Raw genomic sequence first — 20028 nt, forward strand, 5'->3', positions numbered from 1 at the left:
TGTGTGCTCTACACTATACAGCTGTGCAGACACTGTGTGCTCTACTCTATATAGCTGTGCAGACACACTGTGTGCTCTACTCTATACAGCTGTGCAGACACACTGTGTGCTCTACTCTATACAGCTGTGCAGACACTGTGTGCTCTACTCTATACAGCTGTGCAGACACACTGTGTGCTCTACACTATACAGCTGTGCAGACACACTGTGTGCTCTACTCTATACAGCTGTGCAGACACACTGTGTGCTCTACGCTATACAGCTGTGCAGACACTGTCCTCTATTCTATACAGCTGTGCAGAGACACTTTGCTCAGCAGTGACACTTACTTGCAGCTGAGGCGAGGAGTCTGCAGGCAAGCTGTGAGAGGACCTACTCCGAGGTGGGGGCTGTGGTGGGGTTTCCAGATTCGGCTGGGCGCCAGAAGGAGGCATGGGTGCCACCATGGGGACCAGAGGCTCCTGCATTTTTTGAGCAGGTGGAGGCAGTGGAGGCTGCAGAGGAAACGCAGTCTGAGGCTTCAGTGGCTCTGGAAGGACAGCTGGACCTGAAACACCAAGGATTGTCACGTCAGCAGTGTGTTGAAAGCCATGGCTTCTAGTTGTTTCCCTTCTCCATGGCAACAGCCTCATTTCCAGGGGCACAAGGGGGAAGACCCCCCTTTTGAGTAAGTTAGATCTTATGCATGGTGGGAAGAGAAAGTGGAAAAGGGGCGTGGCACAGAGCATGCGCCCAGCATGCCTACCTTTCGATGTCTCTGGGGGCTTGCTCTGAGCTTCAGGAGTTAGCCTTCCGGCAGATGCCCGGGCCTGGCTCTGAGGAGCACTGATCACTCCAGCCCGTGCTGGAATAGTCTAGAGATGGGAACATACTAGTGACATGAACTCCATTTGTGATTGTGTCATCTATACTTTAAATTAAGATAAAGACATGCGCACAGGGGAGACTATTAGGCTATAAATACGTGCCTGGCTGGCTGCAATGCAGGGCAGGGACCTGACCACAGGCAGGGTTGACGTCATGAGGAGTGAAGAAGTTTGGGAGCACACAAGATGGAGACAAACCTCCCCCACTAAAAGACTTCAGAGTCAACCTCTCCCAGGCGTTTTTAAAAGTGTGCTCTGGTGCTTGCCTGCATGTGTCTGTGCGAGGGTGTCAGATCCCCTGGACATGGGGTCTCGGACAGCTGTGAGCTGCCATGTGGGTGCTGGGAACTGAACCCGGGTCCTCTGGGAGGGCAGCCTGTGCTCTCACCCACCGGGCCATCTCTGCCCTCCCTGGTTTTTAAGACATGAAATATCATTCTTAAGTGTCTAAATAAACAAGCCAGAAGACACGTTGGCGAAAACTGTTTCTGTCCCTGTATGTTTGCCCATAATAGTTATTTAAAGCCAAAGTTACTTCCTTTGGTTTGGGTCTGGGTTTTTTGAGGTTAGGTCTCACAATGTGGTCTCAGGCTGCTCTGGAACTTAATAAGTAGATGAGGGTGGCCTTGGCTCACAATAGCACTTTTCTTGCCTCTACCATCTAAAAGCTGGGTTATAGAAATAAGATACCAGGTGCTCAGACCATCAGGCCTGCACAGCAAGCCCTCACCCCACAGAGCCATCCCTGTGGCCCTATCTTTTTCTTTCTGAATAACTGTTAGAGATCAGAGAAATGTCATTTGAGTGAAGGATAGAAACTGTACATATATAACGGAACATAGGCTAAACAGAAAGCTATAGATTTATAAAGTACAGAAAAAATCTTGTAAGCCATCTGCCTTCCTATTTTTATCTTTAGAACCAGTTTAAGTAGTGTATTATAAATTAAAGTCTTTCTTTAGTACTTTTTTTTTTTTTGGATACAAAGTCTCTTGATTCTCTCCAAGGTTACAAACAGATTAGCTGTAACTGGAACTCAGGCCTGGTGTTACTTACCGGTCTGGCAGCGGCATATCCAGCAGGTCCTGGGCCTGCAAGTCCTGCTTGAGGTGAAGGCTGATTACGCCCTGAAACAAAGACATCACATTGTGTAAATTTAAGTAAGTTAAAAAAAAAAAAAAAAAAAAGGTAAAGAGAAGTAAGAAATCATGTACTTCTATTCCAAGTGTCTAGTGCATGGTCCAGTTTTAAGGGGAAGTAACTACATTCAAATATGTTTACCTATAGTATCTTTCCGTGTTGTTCCCGGGCTTTTGGGTGCTTTGAAGCAGAAAGGAAAAAGAATCAGCCATAAGTAAACAACAAAACATCGCCTGGCTGCACTGCTCATTGCCAGCAGAGACAAAGGCACAAGACGGTAACAAAACAAGCATTTAGCTTTGTGTCAAGACAGAAACTGGAGTATTAGAGAAACCTGCATGGGAGACACAGGAAGTCACACTAAGGTGACAGACAGTCTTCGCAGACCTCTCTCCATGAACCTTGAAGACCCGGTCAGCTGCTCCTTACAGCGTGGATGTCAAATGACTCCTGAGCCACAGTTCTAACAGCTTTGCCTGTCATAGTACAGGATGACTGTGGGTAAAGTTATCTAAGGGTGAGGTCTTTTGGAATCTATAATAGACTATCAGGGTCAAGACAGAAGACAGGTGCACACATATTTATATACAGTTACAGTATGGTTCAAACTCAGGGAGGTGGCCTAAGGATAAAGTGAAAATTACTCTGGGGGACAGGAAGAGTAAAAGACACCACCAAGCGTTATCTTTGATTTGCCATCTTGGGAAGTAATTCGAGTACAATGGTTATACCAAATACAGCAGTCCATAAATAATTGTAGCCTTAACAAATGGCCCCAATTTTAGTGGCCCTTTAAGCAAATCTAGTCCAGTACCACAGTATTTAGAAACACCTTTTAAAGAAGAAAATCTATAAAAATACTAGATTCTAGGACCTTACAGTTACTAGTTTATGAACCTTCAGGTTAATCAAGAGCATTGGTAAACATGTGACTTATTCAAGAAAAGAAAATGAAATCATTCTTCTCGCAACAGTAATTTCATAGTCAGGGATGCGACATTAAATGGATAACCATTGGAAACTAAATATACATATAACACACACGGGAAAGAGAAAACACAAGGTGTGTAAGGACAGGAGAGGTCGACTTTGGTAAGACTTAGTAAGCCATGAATGAAACACTGGAGGGGCTGACACTTAGAACAAGAACCATATCTATAATGCAAAAGTCTTGTTACCTTCCATCTCTCTCCTAGCTACCCCAGGACTGGGAGGGGCTCCAACACCTTTTTAGAGAAAGAACAAAAGCTATATATTGTTCAGAGCCCAGGATGAAAGGCAGGCACACAGCTGTTCTCATGAAGGGTCCCTCATGGTTGACATCTTTGGAAGTCATCAAAGCGACTTCATCTCAAAACTGACTCTTCAAATGGAAGAGCAGAAGCAAGGGCCACAGCTCCCTTTGCACATCTGAAATCACCAGCAGCGAGGAACCAAAATGTCTAATGCAAAACTTTATAATCATATCATTTCTTAAATCTAGATTACTAATACATTATTCCACAGTCAAAAGGAAAATAATCACAAATGAAGTTTCAAGTCCATCTTACATGTCTATGAAGAGGCATAACTCTTAGGAGTTAGTACCTGATGTATTCTCTGGACTTACTGTCTCAGAGGGTTACTAGTTGCAGAATAAGATAAACTCTAGAAGAATTATGAACAGAGGCATTTTAAAATGGAAACACATTTCTAAATAAGCTACTGGTTTGCTAATATATGATACAAGTTTTCACACACTCATTTAAAAATTTATTTTCTATAGATTGGTTTCCTAGTAAAATGGAATTCTGAAATGAAAAAAAAAATGTTTCCTAACAGTTACACTGTTCAAATCATGTAGATATCCTTATTACAAAGTCACCAAAATCTTTACCTAAGCAGTGTTAGCTGGCTACAACTGACCCTAAATCTCAGTTCACCAACAATGACAGGTAGCTGAAGATATCAACTCTGTCCTGACAAGGCCTTTAGGAGCATGAATGCTGGAGCTGCTAAGCTCTGAGAAGAATCTGTATATCTATCATCTATCACCTATCTATCATCTATTGTCTATCATCTATCACCTATCTACTATCTATCTACTATCTATCTATCTACCTATCTATCATCTATCTAATATCTATCCATCTATCTAATATCTATCTACTATATCTATTATCTATCATCTATCTATCCATCATCTATCTAATATCTATCTATCATCTATCACCTATCTACTATCTATCTATCATCTATCTATCTATTATCTATCTAATATCTATCTATCTATCTACCTATCATCTAACTATCTACTATCTAATATCTATCTAATATCTATCAATCATCTATCTATTATTTATCTACTATCTATCTATCTATCTATCTATCTATCATCTACCTACCTATCATCTAACTATCTAATATCTATCTACCTACCTACCTACCTATGAGGAAATGTTCTGGGTAACAGGCCCTTCAGAATGAGCTGCCAGTCTCACCTCTGTGTGTGCATAAGTGCTGTGGACTGAATCCATGGCTTGCACATGTCAGGTAAGCACACTTGGTACATTCCCAGCCCTACTTTCTTTCAGTTTTCATATTATTATTACTTTTTTTGATTTTTCGAGACAGGGTCTCTCTGTGTTACAGTTCTGGCAGTCCTGGCACTCACTCTTAGACCAGGCTGGCCTTGAACTCACAGAGATCCACTGCCTCTGCTACCCACGTGCTGGGATTATAGGTGTGTGCCACCATTGCCCAGCATACATTAATTTCTAAATAAAAGCATCCAGTACTGAATAAAGTTTCCCTCACTGAAAAGAAAAATCATAGTTTTATATAAACAAATGAAACAACAATTTGATGAGTTATTCAAAATGAAAAATAAGATAAAGTTTATTAGTTCTACTCACAGATAAAACTAAGCTCTAATATGTTAACAGAAATATTAATGTTTGGAACTTTATACCCTGGAGTATAAATGTCAATCATTCTGACCCTTGCCAAACAGGCCTAAGGTTGTCTCCTGAGTTATAGAGTTCCAAATCCAAAACAGTAATAAACCAGCATTCACAATGGATAGCAAATGTAAACGGTTACCTCCAAATTCTTTTCTAGCAGGTGCAGGACTCCTAGCCCCTTATAGTTCATAAGAAATAAGGCAGCAGAAAGGAAATGACATTAAATAAAGAGTTGAAATGTCAAGATCTGCTCCAACAGTCATGATAGCACATATCATGTATGACTATGTAAAATCTAGACAATACACAAAACTATCATTCAATGCTTATGCTCACAGGAAGTAAACACTGTATGTAGCTAAGAGAACATTTAAAGACATGCAAAACATATTAAAAACATGTATGCTCTTCAGTTCTAAAATAAAGTTTCCATAAATTAATAAATGTTAATTGTCTATAAAGCTTCAGATGAGGAATTTAAAAAATTAAACCCAGTTTAATCCAAGAACATCATACATGCCTAAGCATATCAAATTAGCAAGACCCAGACAAGCTTCTCCAGTGCACAGGCAGAGAGGCAGCCGGACATGACACACTGTCCTGTTGCTCCTTAGAGTCCTTCAGGAAAGCTTAAGGAATGACAATGATCATAACACACACACAATCCCGGAGAATAGCGGCACAAACACACACAATGCTCTTCCGAGGAGGAGGAGGATTAAGTTAGGCAGGCACCCTAAGTAACTGGTTACCTGAAGGTGGAGGCGGTCTCTGCGGCGGGGCAGGACGTGCTGGAGGAGCGCCTGGGCGGGGAGGCGGTGGCCTCTTGGGCTCTAAGGTCTGGGAAGAGTCCTTCTGGGGTGCTGGCTGACTGTCAACCGGGGAACCTACAAAGTGAGCAGGTCATGTTAGGCGCCGACAGGGGCTGGTGGGAAGGGATGGGCACATGCAACCAACAATGCCCCGATTGTCTCCTCTAACACGTGTGTGCACTAAACAAAGTAAACCATATTCAGCGTGGATGGGACAAAGTGACCGTCTACATGGAACTACCTTCTGGAACCATGAGCACCATGGTGCTACCCTACGCTGACCTCTTATATGGCAAAGATGCTGAAAGTGATTTGCTGAGGAGTTCCATTAAGGAACAAAATTTACTGTTTGAATTAAGTCATACACAGCTTGCTGGCCATCAAAGAAAGGGGGGGGGGGCGGAGAGCCCTAATAGTCGAGCATTCTTATCGTAAGATAGAAAATCACAGGTTGTGAAACACAATCTTAAGCACATCAATAGGATTCTCATTTAGTGAGCGATGATGAAAGTGTGCCCACTAAGTTATCTATGGTCGGGGAAAGCTGCCTCTTGTCTACAGGGCACTCAGTGCATGGGCTGAAAAGCTCAACAGTGCTTACTGGCTAGCTCTTGTCAACTTGATACGTGTGAGAGTCAGCGGAGGAAGTAAACTCAACTGAGGAATTCTTTGCCTCCATCAGATAGGCCCGAGGGCCAATTTCCTTGATTAATGGCTGGTGTGGGAAGGCCCAGACCATTGTGGGTGGTGTCACCCTTGGGCAGGTGGTCCAGGCGGGACAGGAGAGTGGGCTGAGCTGGCATAGGGGGCAAGCCAGGGAGCATAATCTTCTTCTATGGCATCTGCCTCAGCTCCTGACCCCAGATTCCTGCTTTGAGCGCCTGTCCTTGGATTCCCTTAATGAACCTGTAAGCCAAATAAATCCTTCCTTCCCCAAGCTTGTTTTGGTCAGTGTTTTTATCACAGCAAAAGAAATAAAACTAGGATACAACAGTTCTCCAAAGTTCAAACAAGCTGGCTAGACAGAGTCCCAGACATTTAAAGTGAAGTACGTACCCTGTGAACCCGGAGGGCCTGGAGCTCTCGATGGTGCGCGGCTTGGTCTGACGGGAAGAGACGGTGCGCAGTACTCTGGCACTGTAGGAGACTGGCAGGGACTGGTCCGGGGTGAGGAACTTGGGGAAGTGCCAAGGCCAGAACTGGACGATGGCTGTAGATGCTGAGGAAGAAGCTCCTCTACTTCAGCACTATAGTCATCGACGTCACCTACCAAAAGCAAGGCCAGCAACGACACCAACGTTTGAACTTCAGATTAGGCTTCCCACGGCTAAAAGACGCAAAGGGGTCGTGACCCACAGGCTGAGGACTGCTGTCGTAACCAGAAGTCTCCAGCCTCCAGCTTTTTCATCGGCACCTGCCTAAGGGCTGCGAAGTGGGGTCAGGTGCCCTGGGCAACAGGAGTCACAGCCCTCTCTGCACACACCAAAGTCCTATGGACAGCAAGCGGAACAACCTGAGCGCCCGGCACTGTCCTCACTGACAGGACTGTCCACACTGTGACAGCACACCGCAGACTGCACGGCGACGGGGCCCTGACTAGCCCGCAACACCTCTCTCTGGTCACTTTCTTTGGGCCTTCGGCTCCTTTCTTTCCCTTCCCCAAGATCCCGGCTTGCGCCCTAGCTCTTGCAGCCCCGTGCAATGTGCTCTCTTCTGTGTTTAGCTCCAGGCAGCTCTTCACGTATCCACCCCAGCCGCAGGGTTCTCCCACTGCCCTGGCCGACAAACCCCTCCTTCATCAGACTTCCCACAGCGCCCTGGTTGGTGCGCGCCCCTTCCTGAAGAAAAGCACACAGACCTCAGCGTCTCCCCTGGGTCCCCCAGTTGTCTCAAAGTTCTCATTTCTTGTTTGTTATTTCTCTCACACACAAACACTACCTCACAGCGTCTCAAGTCTCCTGAGACTGAGGATTGTCCCATTCCTACAATAATGTGAGTTCCTCAAGTTCATAATGAAGAGAAGTGTGGAGATAGAGCCTCCTTCACCAAGTACCTCCTGCGAGCTGCACGTCACCACACAGCTGATACGCAGGCATGGATGGAGACAACAGAGGAGGCCCAGCACACCCCACCTTCCTCAGAGGCCGTGCGTGTCTTCTGTCAGCGCCCTCACAACATCGGCCTCCGCCTCCGTGCCAGCCCCGTTAGCTAGCATTCTCAGGGTCTCTCACTTCAAATCAGCTGCTCTGCACCCCTACTTCCTGACCTTCCACCCAGAGCAATTTCACCATCCGGTTTCACCACACCACAAAATTACTCTTACAAAAGTCACTAATAGCACCGTTCCCTAAATCAGACAAGTTCCTGTCCTTATTTTTTTTTACTCATCTCTCTGACGTATGAGATATCATGGACCATTCCTTTCTGTTTATACTCTCTCTTCTTGTCTTTAAAAATGTCTTTATTTTTATGTGCATGAGAGTTTTGCTTGCACGTATGTACGTTTAACACAGTGCAGTGCCTGAAGAGGCCACAAGAGGCATCAGATCCCTTGGAACTGGAGTTACAGATTCACCACTGAGCCTTCTCTCCAGCCCCTTGATTTTATTTTTTAACTACAAACTTTCTCGTGAGGTACCGTACTAACTAGCATTCATCATTACATCGATATCACTTACTATGATTGCCTGCACACTTGTGTAAAACAGCAAACAGTGAGCTCTAGAAGGAGCTAACAAAGACTATGGTTACAAAATTTGCAGCTTCTTGGGCATGCACCTCTATGATGATTAATTTTGATTCAACTTGCTGGGCTAAGTAGCTGGGAGAGCAGTGAAGCCAGCCTCCAGATGTGTCTGTGAGAGCACCAGAGGCAATTAGCTCTGACACAATGAAGGGGCCAATGCCCCATGGATGCATGGGAAAATGGCACTGTCGGGAAGTGTTAAAAAGTTGGAGGGACTAGTTCAGCAGGAGCTTGTCTGGGTCCATTTCCTGCCCTGACCCCTTCTCGTGTGCGTGCCCCCTTGTCTGCTAACAAGAGAAGACCAGCTTCCACCATCTGTTCCTGCCTCCATGATGCGCCTCCCAATGTATGGACCAATCAACCTGGACTGAACCTCTAAAATGATGAGACAAAATAAACACCCTCTCCTTAACTTGTTTCTGAAGGTATCTGGCCAGAACTAGAAAAGGAATCAACACAACTTGGCATCCAAAAGTTACATATTTATGTGTGGATCAAGTAAATGAGCAATATAAAAGCTAGTGATTATCCTAAAAGATGTTTAGCTTAGATGTGTTACTCTAGCAATGTAGAGTCAGGTACACATTTCTGTGTGTGATGGAACCCAGGGCCTGACACACACTCAGTAATCACTCTATCACAAAGTATACCCTAAGGAAAACAATGCTCACACACATAGTATTAGAAAGCAAATGTAATTTCAAATAATGTTTAGGAAAACTGCAATACCCAGCTAATTTGTCTCAAAAGTTCAACTGAAGTAGATATCTTTATATGCATGGGTTAAGGTTCTCATGTATGTATTCCAAGTGAGTCTCTTGGACTTTCTGAATTTCTCTGGAACATTTCTTCTTTTGTAGTAATTATTATGAGATCATTTTGGCAGTAAAAAGAATCATTTGGAACTTCTGCTTAACTATAATTACTGGCACAAACTGACACATTCAAAATACCACTCTGTGCTTTTATCATACAATATAAACTGAAATATGCAAGTGTATTTACTACTAAATGATAAAATAGCATATAAATTGCCAAGTCTAATGTAATCAGATAAACAAGCCATTCTTAACACTGTGTTCAGGAGAGAGATAATTGGGATACAAAGTCGTTAATGCTGGGAGGAAGCAGACAACATGCAGATAAAGTCTGCTCAACATACAAACCTTCCATGTCGAAATCCGCTGCAACCTCTGCATCCTCCCCAAGCAGGGTGGAGCTTGTTGACGAAGGCAACGTGGCACCGATTTTCTGTAAACTCATCTCTTCTTCCAAATTCTTGATCCAGTCTGGGCTTTTTAAAGTAATTGTTATAGTCCGATTTAATAACTAGTTGGTATAAAAAAAGACACAGAAGAAAACTTTATTAACACAGAAACTAATGTAGGAGTAGGGTGCTTATGTTACCTTATGCAGTGGCATCAACAGTAAACTTGGATTCTAGTCAAAATTCTTCCACACACACTAAAATTTCCCACGTGCAGGCTGTTCACTATTCTGCCTTTAAATGTGTATGATGCCAAACAAAGGTAGTTAGGGTTCCTTTTCTCTAGCCAGCATCTCCTCCTGGGCAAACACAAACCACTGATAGTCTGTTATGTAATTCCGGTTTGGGTACATAAATTAAACAAGTGCTCCTACATTGAACCAACTGTGGATGAGCAGAAAGCCTTGCATGCACTCGCTGACATTTGGTCCTCTCTAGTTTGGTATGACGGTCCTGAGAGCCACCCCGCACTATGCTGCTACGCGCTAACCTATGGTTCCATCATCTCAAATGTCGGAAGAATGTTGTGTGAAGATTATGTTAAGTCTTACATAAGAATTAACTGTTCTGGAAATAGAATGGCTGAAACTTGTAAAGCAAGCCTTCAGCTTTCCTTATACATTTAAGTGACTTTTAGACATAAATATGATTTACTAAAACCACCAATATGTTATGATCAAGTTACAATGTCTCTCTTTATTTTTTAAACTCTTTAAAACTTAGTTGTTGGGCATAAGACATGAAGATGACATACAGGGGAAGCTCTCACTTAGAAGTCCACACCATACAACAGACCAGCCTCCTAGTTATAAGCTCTTTTATACCGTTACATTCCTTTTGTTTGAAGGGTTCCTTGGCCGGAAAAAGACTCAAACTTTTACAGTATTTATAAATGACCTGTGTAGCTATGGCTGACACTGACACACTGTGTCAGTGTACACAGATGGCACACCGTGGACATATTCCAGCTCCAAGTATTGCTGCTCTCGGGACTCCTGAAGGCACAGAGGTCAGAAGCTACTCACTTGGGTTAAATTAGTGGTTCTAACAAAAGCAACACATTATGGGTTTAGAAATGTGTAACTTCTGGAAGGGTAAACTAAATAGTTAGGCAGACAACTAATCTTCATAAAAATATTAAGTAACCCTCACGCAGTTGAGTCTTCAATTTTCCTTAACTGGAAGTACATTTAGACACTCTGATAGCATGTTTGTAAAAATACAATCTGAGGCATTTCAAATGGTTCAGAGTCATCAAATCTATCTTACCTCTTTCCCATTTAGGCTCAGAACATTCAAGGCAGAGCTGCCCTCCAAAAATGTAACCCACATTTTATCTTCTACGAATCTTTAAGAAAAAGAAATGGGACACATTAGAGGGCCTCATTCAGGGTGAGCCTTGGGTTAGAAGCTGCATCTCCTGGCTGTGCACATTTGCACTGTTTCCATGACTTTCCTGCAGGCCATTTCCTTCCAAACAACCCAACTAACGGTCACAGGAGTTTCAGGTGGGTGTTTATCTGCACAAGACAAACAACTCTCTGGGCCTTTGCTACGACTCCTAGTTTATACTTTGGAAAAAAATTAAACAAAGGACACATGTTGAAGAGTCACTAATTATATAATGACGTTTATCACCAAAGAATAAAGCAAAGTTTATCTGTCTTATTTACAAAAGAAATTCTGCAAACTGAATTTCCCCAACTGTATGGAGAAAACCTCTTTGTCTCATGCTTAGAGTCTAAAAGATTATGGATTCTATGAAATAAAAGTGTGCCAGACTATGCTACTGAAGTTCAGTAACCCTGGACCACATCTTATAATCACTCAGGCAGGGCCAGGATAACTGACGGAGCTTCTCTGGCATGAAGTTTTAAGTTACAAGAATGCTGCCATTTGAAACACACAGGGATGCATTCTTACTTAAATCCTACCAAATGGTTGGTCTGGGGACACCTAGCCTCTGCGGGACTGTCCTTAGATGTGCCCGTGTCAGGGCTCCAAACATGACTGATTGCTCTTCGGTAAGTGCACTATGGCCACAGCTGTCCTCCCCCCCCCCCCCACACACCTCTACTTTACTTTTAGTATCTGCTTTCCTTTATCGGCTGGGTGTCCCATGGCTTTCTATCACTTAACACCCGGTTTTCTTACCAGTCATTTCCCTGATGTTGACAATACTCTGAGCAAAGTTCTTAGCTTCCACTCTGAACCAGAAGGAACCCAGTGACTTAAAAAGATGCAAGTCCCTGCTCCTTTCCAAGTCTCTCTCTGCCACCATTTAGAGTCTTCCAGGTCAATGCTGTATTTTACATTTGCTCAGGAAGCTACTTGCTGGCCACTCACACAGTTCAGATGTTTCCGGTGGTCTGACATTCCTGTCATCTGTAAACCTGGAGACTATACAGTGTACTTTCTAGAGCTGTCCTCAGTTTGCCCATCTTTTAGAAGCTAATTAATTCATTATTGCCGAGCCATGCATGTGGAGGTCAGGGGACAAATCTGTGGAGCTGATTTCCACTTCCATCCTCAAATGGATCCCAGGGATGGAGCTCAGGTAGTGCCTTCACTCACCAAGCCATCTCTCAGGCACAGATTTTATAAAGATTCTGAAGACTTAAAATAGACTGCTCTCCAAGATGTGGGGGACAGAGTAAGAAAATCAAAGGATCTGAAGTCTAAACACAATTTCTCTCCATTTGTCCCTCTGCTCCCTGAAAGGCCCTTGTGTGGCTAAGGCACGAGTTTCACTCCACAGAGACTCCCCATCTTCATCCTATGGACCTGGAGAAGCCACTACAGGGACTTTCCCAAGCACATGATAAGCACATGCCATGTCTTTGAGGTCTCCTCTGCTCTTCTACAGTATCTCATATGGAGGTTTGAACACACATAAAACATGCCAGAAGCCAATGAACTACAAAGGAAATGAGTAGTGCTCCTTTCCCCATGGAATTCAATTGTTGCACATGTGAAAGAAAACACCCTTAAAACGAGAGGTTGTAGTTCTGCAGACAGCACATGGTTAGCCAACAGGGAGCTGAGCCTGGAACAGACGGCTCCTACAATTCACATCTCTGTTACTATTTATAGCGACCTTAAACATCACCTTTCTTAACCTCAGGAATAACAACAAATCCCGCCGGGTTATTTATTTACTACAGGTAGTTATTTACATATTCTCTATGTAGTCTGCTGGCCTTGACCTCATGATCGTCCTACCTCAACCTCTTGAATCCTGGGGTACTGGTCCCTTTACTTTTCTCTCTCTTAAACACTAAAGTTACCAACCACAGCTTCACCCTCACAGAGCTCGCTCTACACTGTTCCTGTACAGGAACCTTGATGAGGTCCTTCCTGAACTCAAACATGCCTTTGTTTCCAATTGTTCGTGGAAAGCTTCACAGTTCACTTTACATTTCCTAAGTAGATAACTCAAAACCTAGGAGCTCTTGAGTAACACCCCAAGTGGAGTTCTCTAGTTTGGAAATGTCACACTTACACACTAGACAGTCCCTGGATTAGGGTTTCTGGTGTAGAAACTGGGTCGGACGCCTCTCTCACCTGATGAGTATGACTTCACCAAAGTGTGCGAAGTGCTGCAGGAGCTCGTCAATCAAAGCATCGTCAAAGAAAGTATTTTCTTGTGCAGAGCTTTTGATCGACACCAGTACTGTGCCATCTGGTGGGCCCTGGGCTGCAATGACTTCTTTATAAACTTTTTGTCTCTCTTCAGCTTCAACTTCAAATATATCTATATCAATCAGGGCAACGACAGGCCTTAAGGCACAAAGGAGATGCATTAGAAACGTTTCTAAAGGGTGTATTTCAAACAAACTTCAAGCATCATTAAAAACTGAGGCTGTTTAAACCTATGGTCAGAAGTCTTCAGCTCGGCTCTCCCATAGTGCAGCAAAGTGCCCGGGGTCCATGTGTAAAGGATTTTGCTTTCATCTTGGAAACTAGCATTCAGAAGATCCAAATCTTCAGCTGCAATCAGAATAAAAGATAATTCAAGAGAGGCCACATGAGTAGGAGAGGTCACATGACACAAACAGGTGTCACTTCCTTGGAGAGCCTTCAGCAGTCTGAGGCGGACATGCCAAAACTCCGGAAGCAGACAGCCCAGAGATCTTATAGAGACATGTCTGCCACGTTATTTTCCTCTTTACGGGGGAGAGGAAATGTTGCCCACTTCGAAGACTACTGGGACCTGGGTAGGAACAAACCCTGATTCATAGAAGCTCAAGCCCCTCACTTTCACAACTGCAAGCAGCAGTTTTACAAAACAGACGTTTCCTCGCTTCGCTGTACATGAAATCGTGTCACTGAAAGCTTCATGCTCATCATCTCCCCATCCCAAAGTCCACATGAATTCGCCTAAATGGAAAAGTGCACCCCTCACCTGATCTGTCAAACGGCCACTTCCTCCTCCTCCAGAGGACCCGGTCTGTCCACGCAGGGGTGCGGCACTTCTCACTGGTGTCATAGTCTTCAGAAAACAAGTCATATTTATAGGTTGGAGCAAATGTCACTTTTCCCTCTAAAAATCCTCTAAAAATCTAAAATAAACATACACAGGGTTATTCCAAAGCAATAAGATGTTCAGGTTTTTACTTTAAGTCTTGATTTTGGAGACTATGTAAGCAATGAAATATGACCGTATTCGCCCTCTATTCCCCCTCCCTCCCAGCATCCTCTTCTGATAACTCATAAAGTCCGATCGGTGCTGTACATATGTGCATGCCTGTGAGGCCATCCACCAGGACAGTGGTTCTTCATGTTGTGATGACCCAACCATAAATTGTTTATGTTGCTACTTCATAATTGTAATTTTGCTACAGCTATAAATTATAATGTAAATATCTGTGTTTCTCAGTGACCCCAATAAAAAGGTCATGACGCAAAGATTGAAAACCACTGCACTAGAGAATGGCAAACCTACCAGTGGCCACACCACAGCCTCAAAATAATAATGCCCCCCCCCCGCACCTAAACTGTCAATGGCTCCCCATAAGGTGTGGAGCCCAGAGATCATCCACGCCATCGGCGCTGCAATGCTGACTGGCTTGTCTTATCTAAATGCTGGGTGGGTTCCTGGCAGCCATGTTGTCACAGCACCCATGCTGCTGCGGCCCTTCAGTCTCTCTGAGATGCTCCTGGATGTACGATGCAGGGCTGACCACTCAGTGTCTGCTCAGCACTCTGGCAGTTGGGCATCTCTCCACTGACTGCTGACTCTACAAGAAGTAGCCCCTTTGATCAAGGATGAGAGCAACCTAAGTCTGTTGGTGCCAGAAACTGAGCTGACCTGTGAGTGTGAGTGTGTGTGTGTGTGTACATGTGCACATGTGTGCACACGAGCATCCATGAGGCCAGAATTGGGCTTTGGATCCAGGGTCATCTGACAGAGCAGCAAATGTCCTTGACCACTAGTCCTATACTGTTATTCTTATGTGCTGGATAGTCTCCTACAAAATACCTACCTATCCAGTGAACATTCTAATAGAGCTGAGTAACAACACCCACACCCAAACCAAGCATGTGACCTTTCCCTATCGCCTAACCTTCCACTAATGAAGCGTTAAAAACACGAATAAAGGAAGTCACCCTGCTCCATGACACATTCAGGACTCTACGAAGGACTGGAATTGTAGCTGACGAGGAGAGCACTTGCCTCGAAAGCATGAAAGCACGAGGACTTGGGTTCAATTCCCAGTCTAGCCCCATCTTTCAAAAAAGTAGAAGATACGAGATCTTGGGAATCATATAGATGTAGCCTGATACCACCCTCCAATAATGGAGCTGGTATTAAAAAAGGTGAAGTGGTCACCAGGGTATAAGAAATCAAACATGATGACCCCAGGTAATACACACCAGGGGCCTCCCACCACTTCTAATTCATCTGAGAGTCCACATTATAGCTATCCCCTAAAGCCATCTTACAGACACATTAATGTATTTTCCTTTACAGAAGAATTACGTACTTTTAAAAATTCTCTCTTCCCCTTCCTTCCTTATTCCTAATCTTTCATTCTTTCAAGAAAAAAAAATAATTCTGTATGTTTATCCATAGGTATATATAAATAGCTCCTAATAAATAAGAAAACATGTTATTGTCAAAATTCATACCCTCCTTTTACAATTTTTGTTGACTGCATGTTTTATTATTCTATGTGTAAGTATGCTGAGTGAGGAGGGCATGTGCGCCCCACCAGTCAGAGAACAACTGCATGTTTTATTATTCTATGTGTATTTATTATTCTATGTGTAAGTATGCTGAGAGAGGAGGGCATGTGCGCCCCACGGGTCAGAGAACAACTGCATGTTTTATTATTCTATGTGTATTTATTATTCTATGTGTAAGTATGCTGAGAGAGGAGGGTATGTGCATGTGCGCCCCACGGGTCAGAGAACAACTGCATGTTTTATTATTCTATGTGTATTTATTATTCTATGTGTAAGTATGCTGAGAGAGGAGGGCATGTGCATGTGCGCCCCACGGGTCAGAGAACAACTGCATGTTTTATTATTCTATGTGTATTTATTATTCTATGTGTAAGTATGCTGAGTGAGGAGGGCATGTGCATGTGCGCCCCACCAGTCAGAGAACAACGGTTAGGAGTGGGTTCTCGCCCTGCACTCAGTGAGGCAGGGTTTACCTTGATTCCCCGTGCAGCACACCCTGGCTGGCTGCCCCACAACCTTGACAGTTGGATGATTCTGTTGTGTCTGTCTGTCTGTCTACCTCCTATCTATCTTCGGATTACAGGTGCTTGCCCTTGCACCAGGGTTTGCACCTGGGGCGGGCAGGCTGTCTGTCTGTCCATCTCCTATCTACCTGAAGATTACAGGTGCTTGCCCTTGCACCAGGGTTTGCATCAAACTTAGAGCGTCAGGGTTGCATAGAAGCGATTAAATACCCTACCCAACTCCCTGGCTCCCAAATCCTCTTATTTTCTTTCTTTTTTGTTTAAGAAAAGTCTTCTCACTCTTTTTATCTGTGTGTGTTTATGCTACGTGACTATACGAGCATTGCGTAATGTGCAGGAGTCTGCAAAGGCCAGAGAAGACGACGCTGGATCCTTGGGGCTGGATATTCCGGTGGTTTGAGCTGCTCAATGTGTGGGCACTGGGGACTGAACCTGGGTCTTCTGCAAGAGCAAGTGCACTCACTGCTGAGCCATCTCTCCAAAAGTTCCCTTTGTAGCACAACCGTCTTCCCAGTAAGTACTTACCTGCCCTGCATTTTTCTGATTGATGAGTTGATCCCCCGCTATAAGAGAATCCCAATTTTGCTGTCTTATGAGCTCTTTAACTTCTTCATTAGGAAGATCAATTCGATAGTTGAAATCACCACACCAAAACACATAGTCATGGGAAAACAGCATCCTTCCCTGGAAACATGAGACGGCATGTGAAGTTCACAACAGTATTTTAATGTGTTCACTCTGCTTCAGGCGTGCTTGCCTCTATCAGCTGTTTCTTGAACCAACGGTAAGAAGACAAAGTAGATAGGTCTGGGAACTGCTTTAAATCTTCAAAACTGGCTGACATAAAATGCAGGATAAATGAAATACAAGCAAAGGTCTGTCTGAAAGCAGAAACAGCAGAAGCTTACCATGGGAAAACTCAACTTCCGTGCTATTTCTACGAAGTCTTCATTTCTCTCTTTCACTTGTGACTGCCCTGCGGCAAAGTGGCTGCAGACAAAGCACAGGCTGGTGGTGTGCACGAGCATCCGAATCGCGACGGCCCCCTTATTTCCAGCCGCGCCTCCCATCCCAGTCTTCACGGTGTCGACCGCAACGTCCCTTTAAAGCACAATTACAAAGAGGAGCTGATGCCACACAGTGCACTTTTCCTGTCACTCAGCGCGAAGCGCACAGAACCGTGTGACTGACCTGATAAAAGGGGCATGCTGCGGTCTGATAAAGACAAACAGGCAGACGCCCACCAGCTGCTCGGATGCCAGCAGCACATACTTGTTGTCTCTGGAGAGCGTCTTCTGCAGCTCCACTGCCCACAGCTTCTGGTTAGTTGTGCTAGCAAAGCATGAAAGAGGGGCCTTTAGGAAGATGCACAACACAGGCTGTTGTAGTTAAGTTTCAGGAAGAGCTGGCATCAACTATTCAATTATTCTTCAGAGTAGTCAGAGAGAAAAGATGGGGTATTTCAGAGTAGTGAGTCTGAACCTCAGAGCCCCCAACTGAGAGGAGAGTGCTGCTTGTTCTCATTTTCCGGGTCACATAAACACTGCACAGGAGTATGAGCTCACACTGACCTATCCTAGGTCCTGTACCACACGGTCTGCAGACAGAACTCATGGCCACCGTAAGGCCAACACTACAGTGCAAGTTCTGGAACTAAAAGACATCTTTATGATTTGCTTTGGGCCACTCCTCAAGTCACCTCTACAATGACCCATACCACACTTCAAGTTCTCCCACCCCCAGACTTCCCTTGTTGTTAACTGTTTTCCATAGCGCATTTCTAACACGCTCTCCCATTTACTCACTGAGCTACTGGTACTTCCTGTGTCTTCTCAGTAGAAGACCAGGGTGTTGCCCTTCTCACTCGCTCAGATGTATCTGTAGCATCTAGAGTAACATTATCCACAGATACTGCTTAAACAAATGAAAGAAATCACCACTCTATTAAAGAGAACTCTTTAGGAAAGACTTCCTTTAGGAATAATGAATGTAAAGCTTTCCACAATCAACAGTTCACTTTATTCTGTGAATTTTCTATGAGAACTGTTTCAAATTAACCTGTAAGGTACCCAGAGCTTAGAGCTGTCTCCGAGGAAGTAGTGAGCATTGCTAACCTCACGCTCCACCTTGGAGCTGCCGGCTGTTCCTACGCTCAGTGCACATGTCTCCACACCACGTGCGACCACCTGCAGAGGGAGCAGCATGCACTCTGGGCTCCCAGCTAACTGCCACCTCTCACAGCACACCATCCTTGAAAGAACTACTCAGACTAAAGTTATTGGGGCAGTTATTTCTTCCACCAGTCCTGTCTGTTACAAGGATACTAACAAACACTATTAGTTTCTAGTAATAATTTCAAAACAGGGGGTGCAGCTCACCCAGCACTGTTTGTCTAGCATGCATGAAGCCCTGGGCTCAGTCCCCATCAGCGGGTAAAAATGGGAAGAAGGCAGAAGAATCAGAAGTGTAAGGGCGTCCTCAACGACATGGCTGGGTTGGGGCCAGACTAACACCCTGTCTGAAAAAGACTCAAAAATCCAAAACAAAAAGGATAAAACTTGGAATTTTCTTCTACATATGTAAAAAAGTTATTTGTTTACATGGATGTAGTATGCCTGAGTGAGAGAGAGAGAGAGAGAGAGAGAGAGAGAGAAGATCTGAAGATCACTTGAGGAGCTGCTTTTCTACCATGTAGGTTCCAAGGATCAGGCTTGGTGGCAAATATCCTTCCTTACCTGTTCAGCCCCAAATTCATATTTTCAAGCAAAAGTTAAAATTTTATAAAATTTGTATCAGCTACTGTTATCTTTGCCATTTCCCAATATTTAAAGATTTTGATGAAATAGTAATTGATTCCAACCAAAACAGTACATTCACACCGCTCAGGAAGTGTCAGAACTAGAAGACCTAGAAAGTGTAAGATCACCCCATGGCAAAAGACTGACAGATGCTCACTCACAAGAAGCTCACTCACCAGTGCTGGAGAGGCAGCTCGGGCATGCGCATGCAGTTCCCAGCACCCAGAGGCGGCTCCCAACCACTGGCAAGTCAGTTTTATGAGAGTCTGATGCCTCCTTCTGACCTGGTGCAGGCAGTCCCTGCATGTGGGACACTTACACACATGCAGGCAAAACACTCACACACATACAAATAGACACAACAAGGTTTCAGACTGCCAGCTAATCTTTAAGAGGCTACTACCATAAAACAATGCCATGATTCCAACTTCAGATTTATAAATGTTAAGAAAGAAGAAGGAAGGAGACATTGTTGTTAATTGCAATGGGGTCTCCATTGTTTCTGTTCTCACTTTAAGTTACTCTTTGTATGTGTGGGCATGCATGCACACGTAGGGGTCACAAGACAACTCGCAGAGCTGGTCTCTCTCTCCTTCTACTTTTATAACGGTTCCAAAGATCAAACTCAGGTTATCGGGTTTGCAGAAAAGCCATCTTGATTATTCTTGTTCTTTCTAAATAACATCTATAATTTTCAGTCTTAATTTCTAATATAGTATCAGTTTCAGTTAGAAACATACTACT

The 20028-nt window shown here is 44.0% G+C and overlaps 1 protein-coding gene across 19 annotated transcripts in view; it reads right to left on the reverse strand.

Annotated features, from left to right (window-relative positions):
• Synj1 (synaptojanin 1) overlaps positions 1-20028 on the reverse strand; it is a 68133-nt gene that overhangs the window by 7028 nt on the left and 41077 nt on the right. For 7 of the 19 annotated variants that reach the window (XM_051191853.1, XM_051191844.1, XM_051191845.1 and 4 more), the window contains 16 exons: positions 17678-17818; positions 17395-17587; positions 17012-17170; positions 14179-14335; positions 13646-13763; positions 13338-13553; positions 11043-11121; positions 9673-9835; positions 6817-7026; positions 5701-5835; positions 5088-5126; positions 3185-3232; positions 2148-2186; positions 1923-1993; positions 746-854; positions 330-547 (listed from right to left, as the gene is read on the reverse strand). In XM_051191853.1, coding sequence (XP_051047810.1) covers positions 330-547; positions 746-854; positions 1923-1993; positions 2148-2186; positions 3185-3232; positions 5088-5126; positions 5701-5835; positions 6817-7026; positions 9673-9835; positions 11043-11121; positions 13338-13553; positions 13646-13763; positions 14179-14335; positions 17012-17170; positions 17395-17587; positions 17678-17818 — 2095 coding nt within the window. The remainder of the gene's footprint in view (positions 1-329; positions 548-745; positions 855-1922; positions 1994-2147; positions 2187-3184; positions 3233-5087; positions 5127-5700; positions 5836-6816; positions 7027-9672; positions 9836-11042; positions 11122-13337; positions 13554-13645; positions 13764-14178; positions 14336-17011; positions 17171-17394; positions 17588-17677; positions 17819-20028) is intronic. The other 12 variants (XM_051191852.1, XM_051191851.1, XM_051191850.1 and 9 more) reach the window with 4 other exon arrangements.

This window comes from Phodopus roborovskii, unplaced genomic scaffold (assembly GCF_943737965.1).
Source record: "Phodopus roborovskii unplaced genomic scaffold, PHOROB, whole genome shotgun sequence".
NCBI lineage: Eukaryota > Metazoa > Chordata > Mammalia > Rodentia > Cricetidae > Phodopus > Phodopus roborovskii.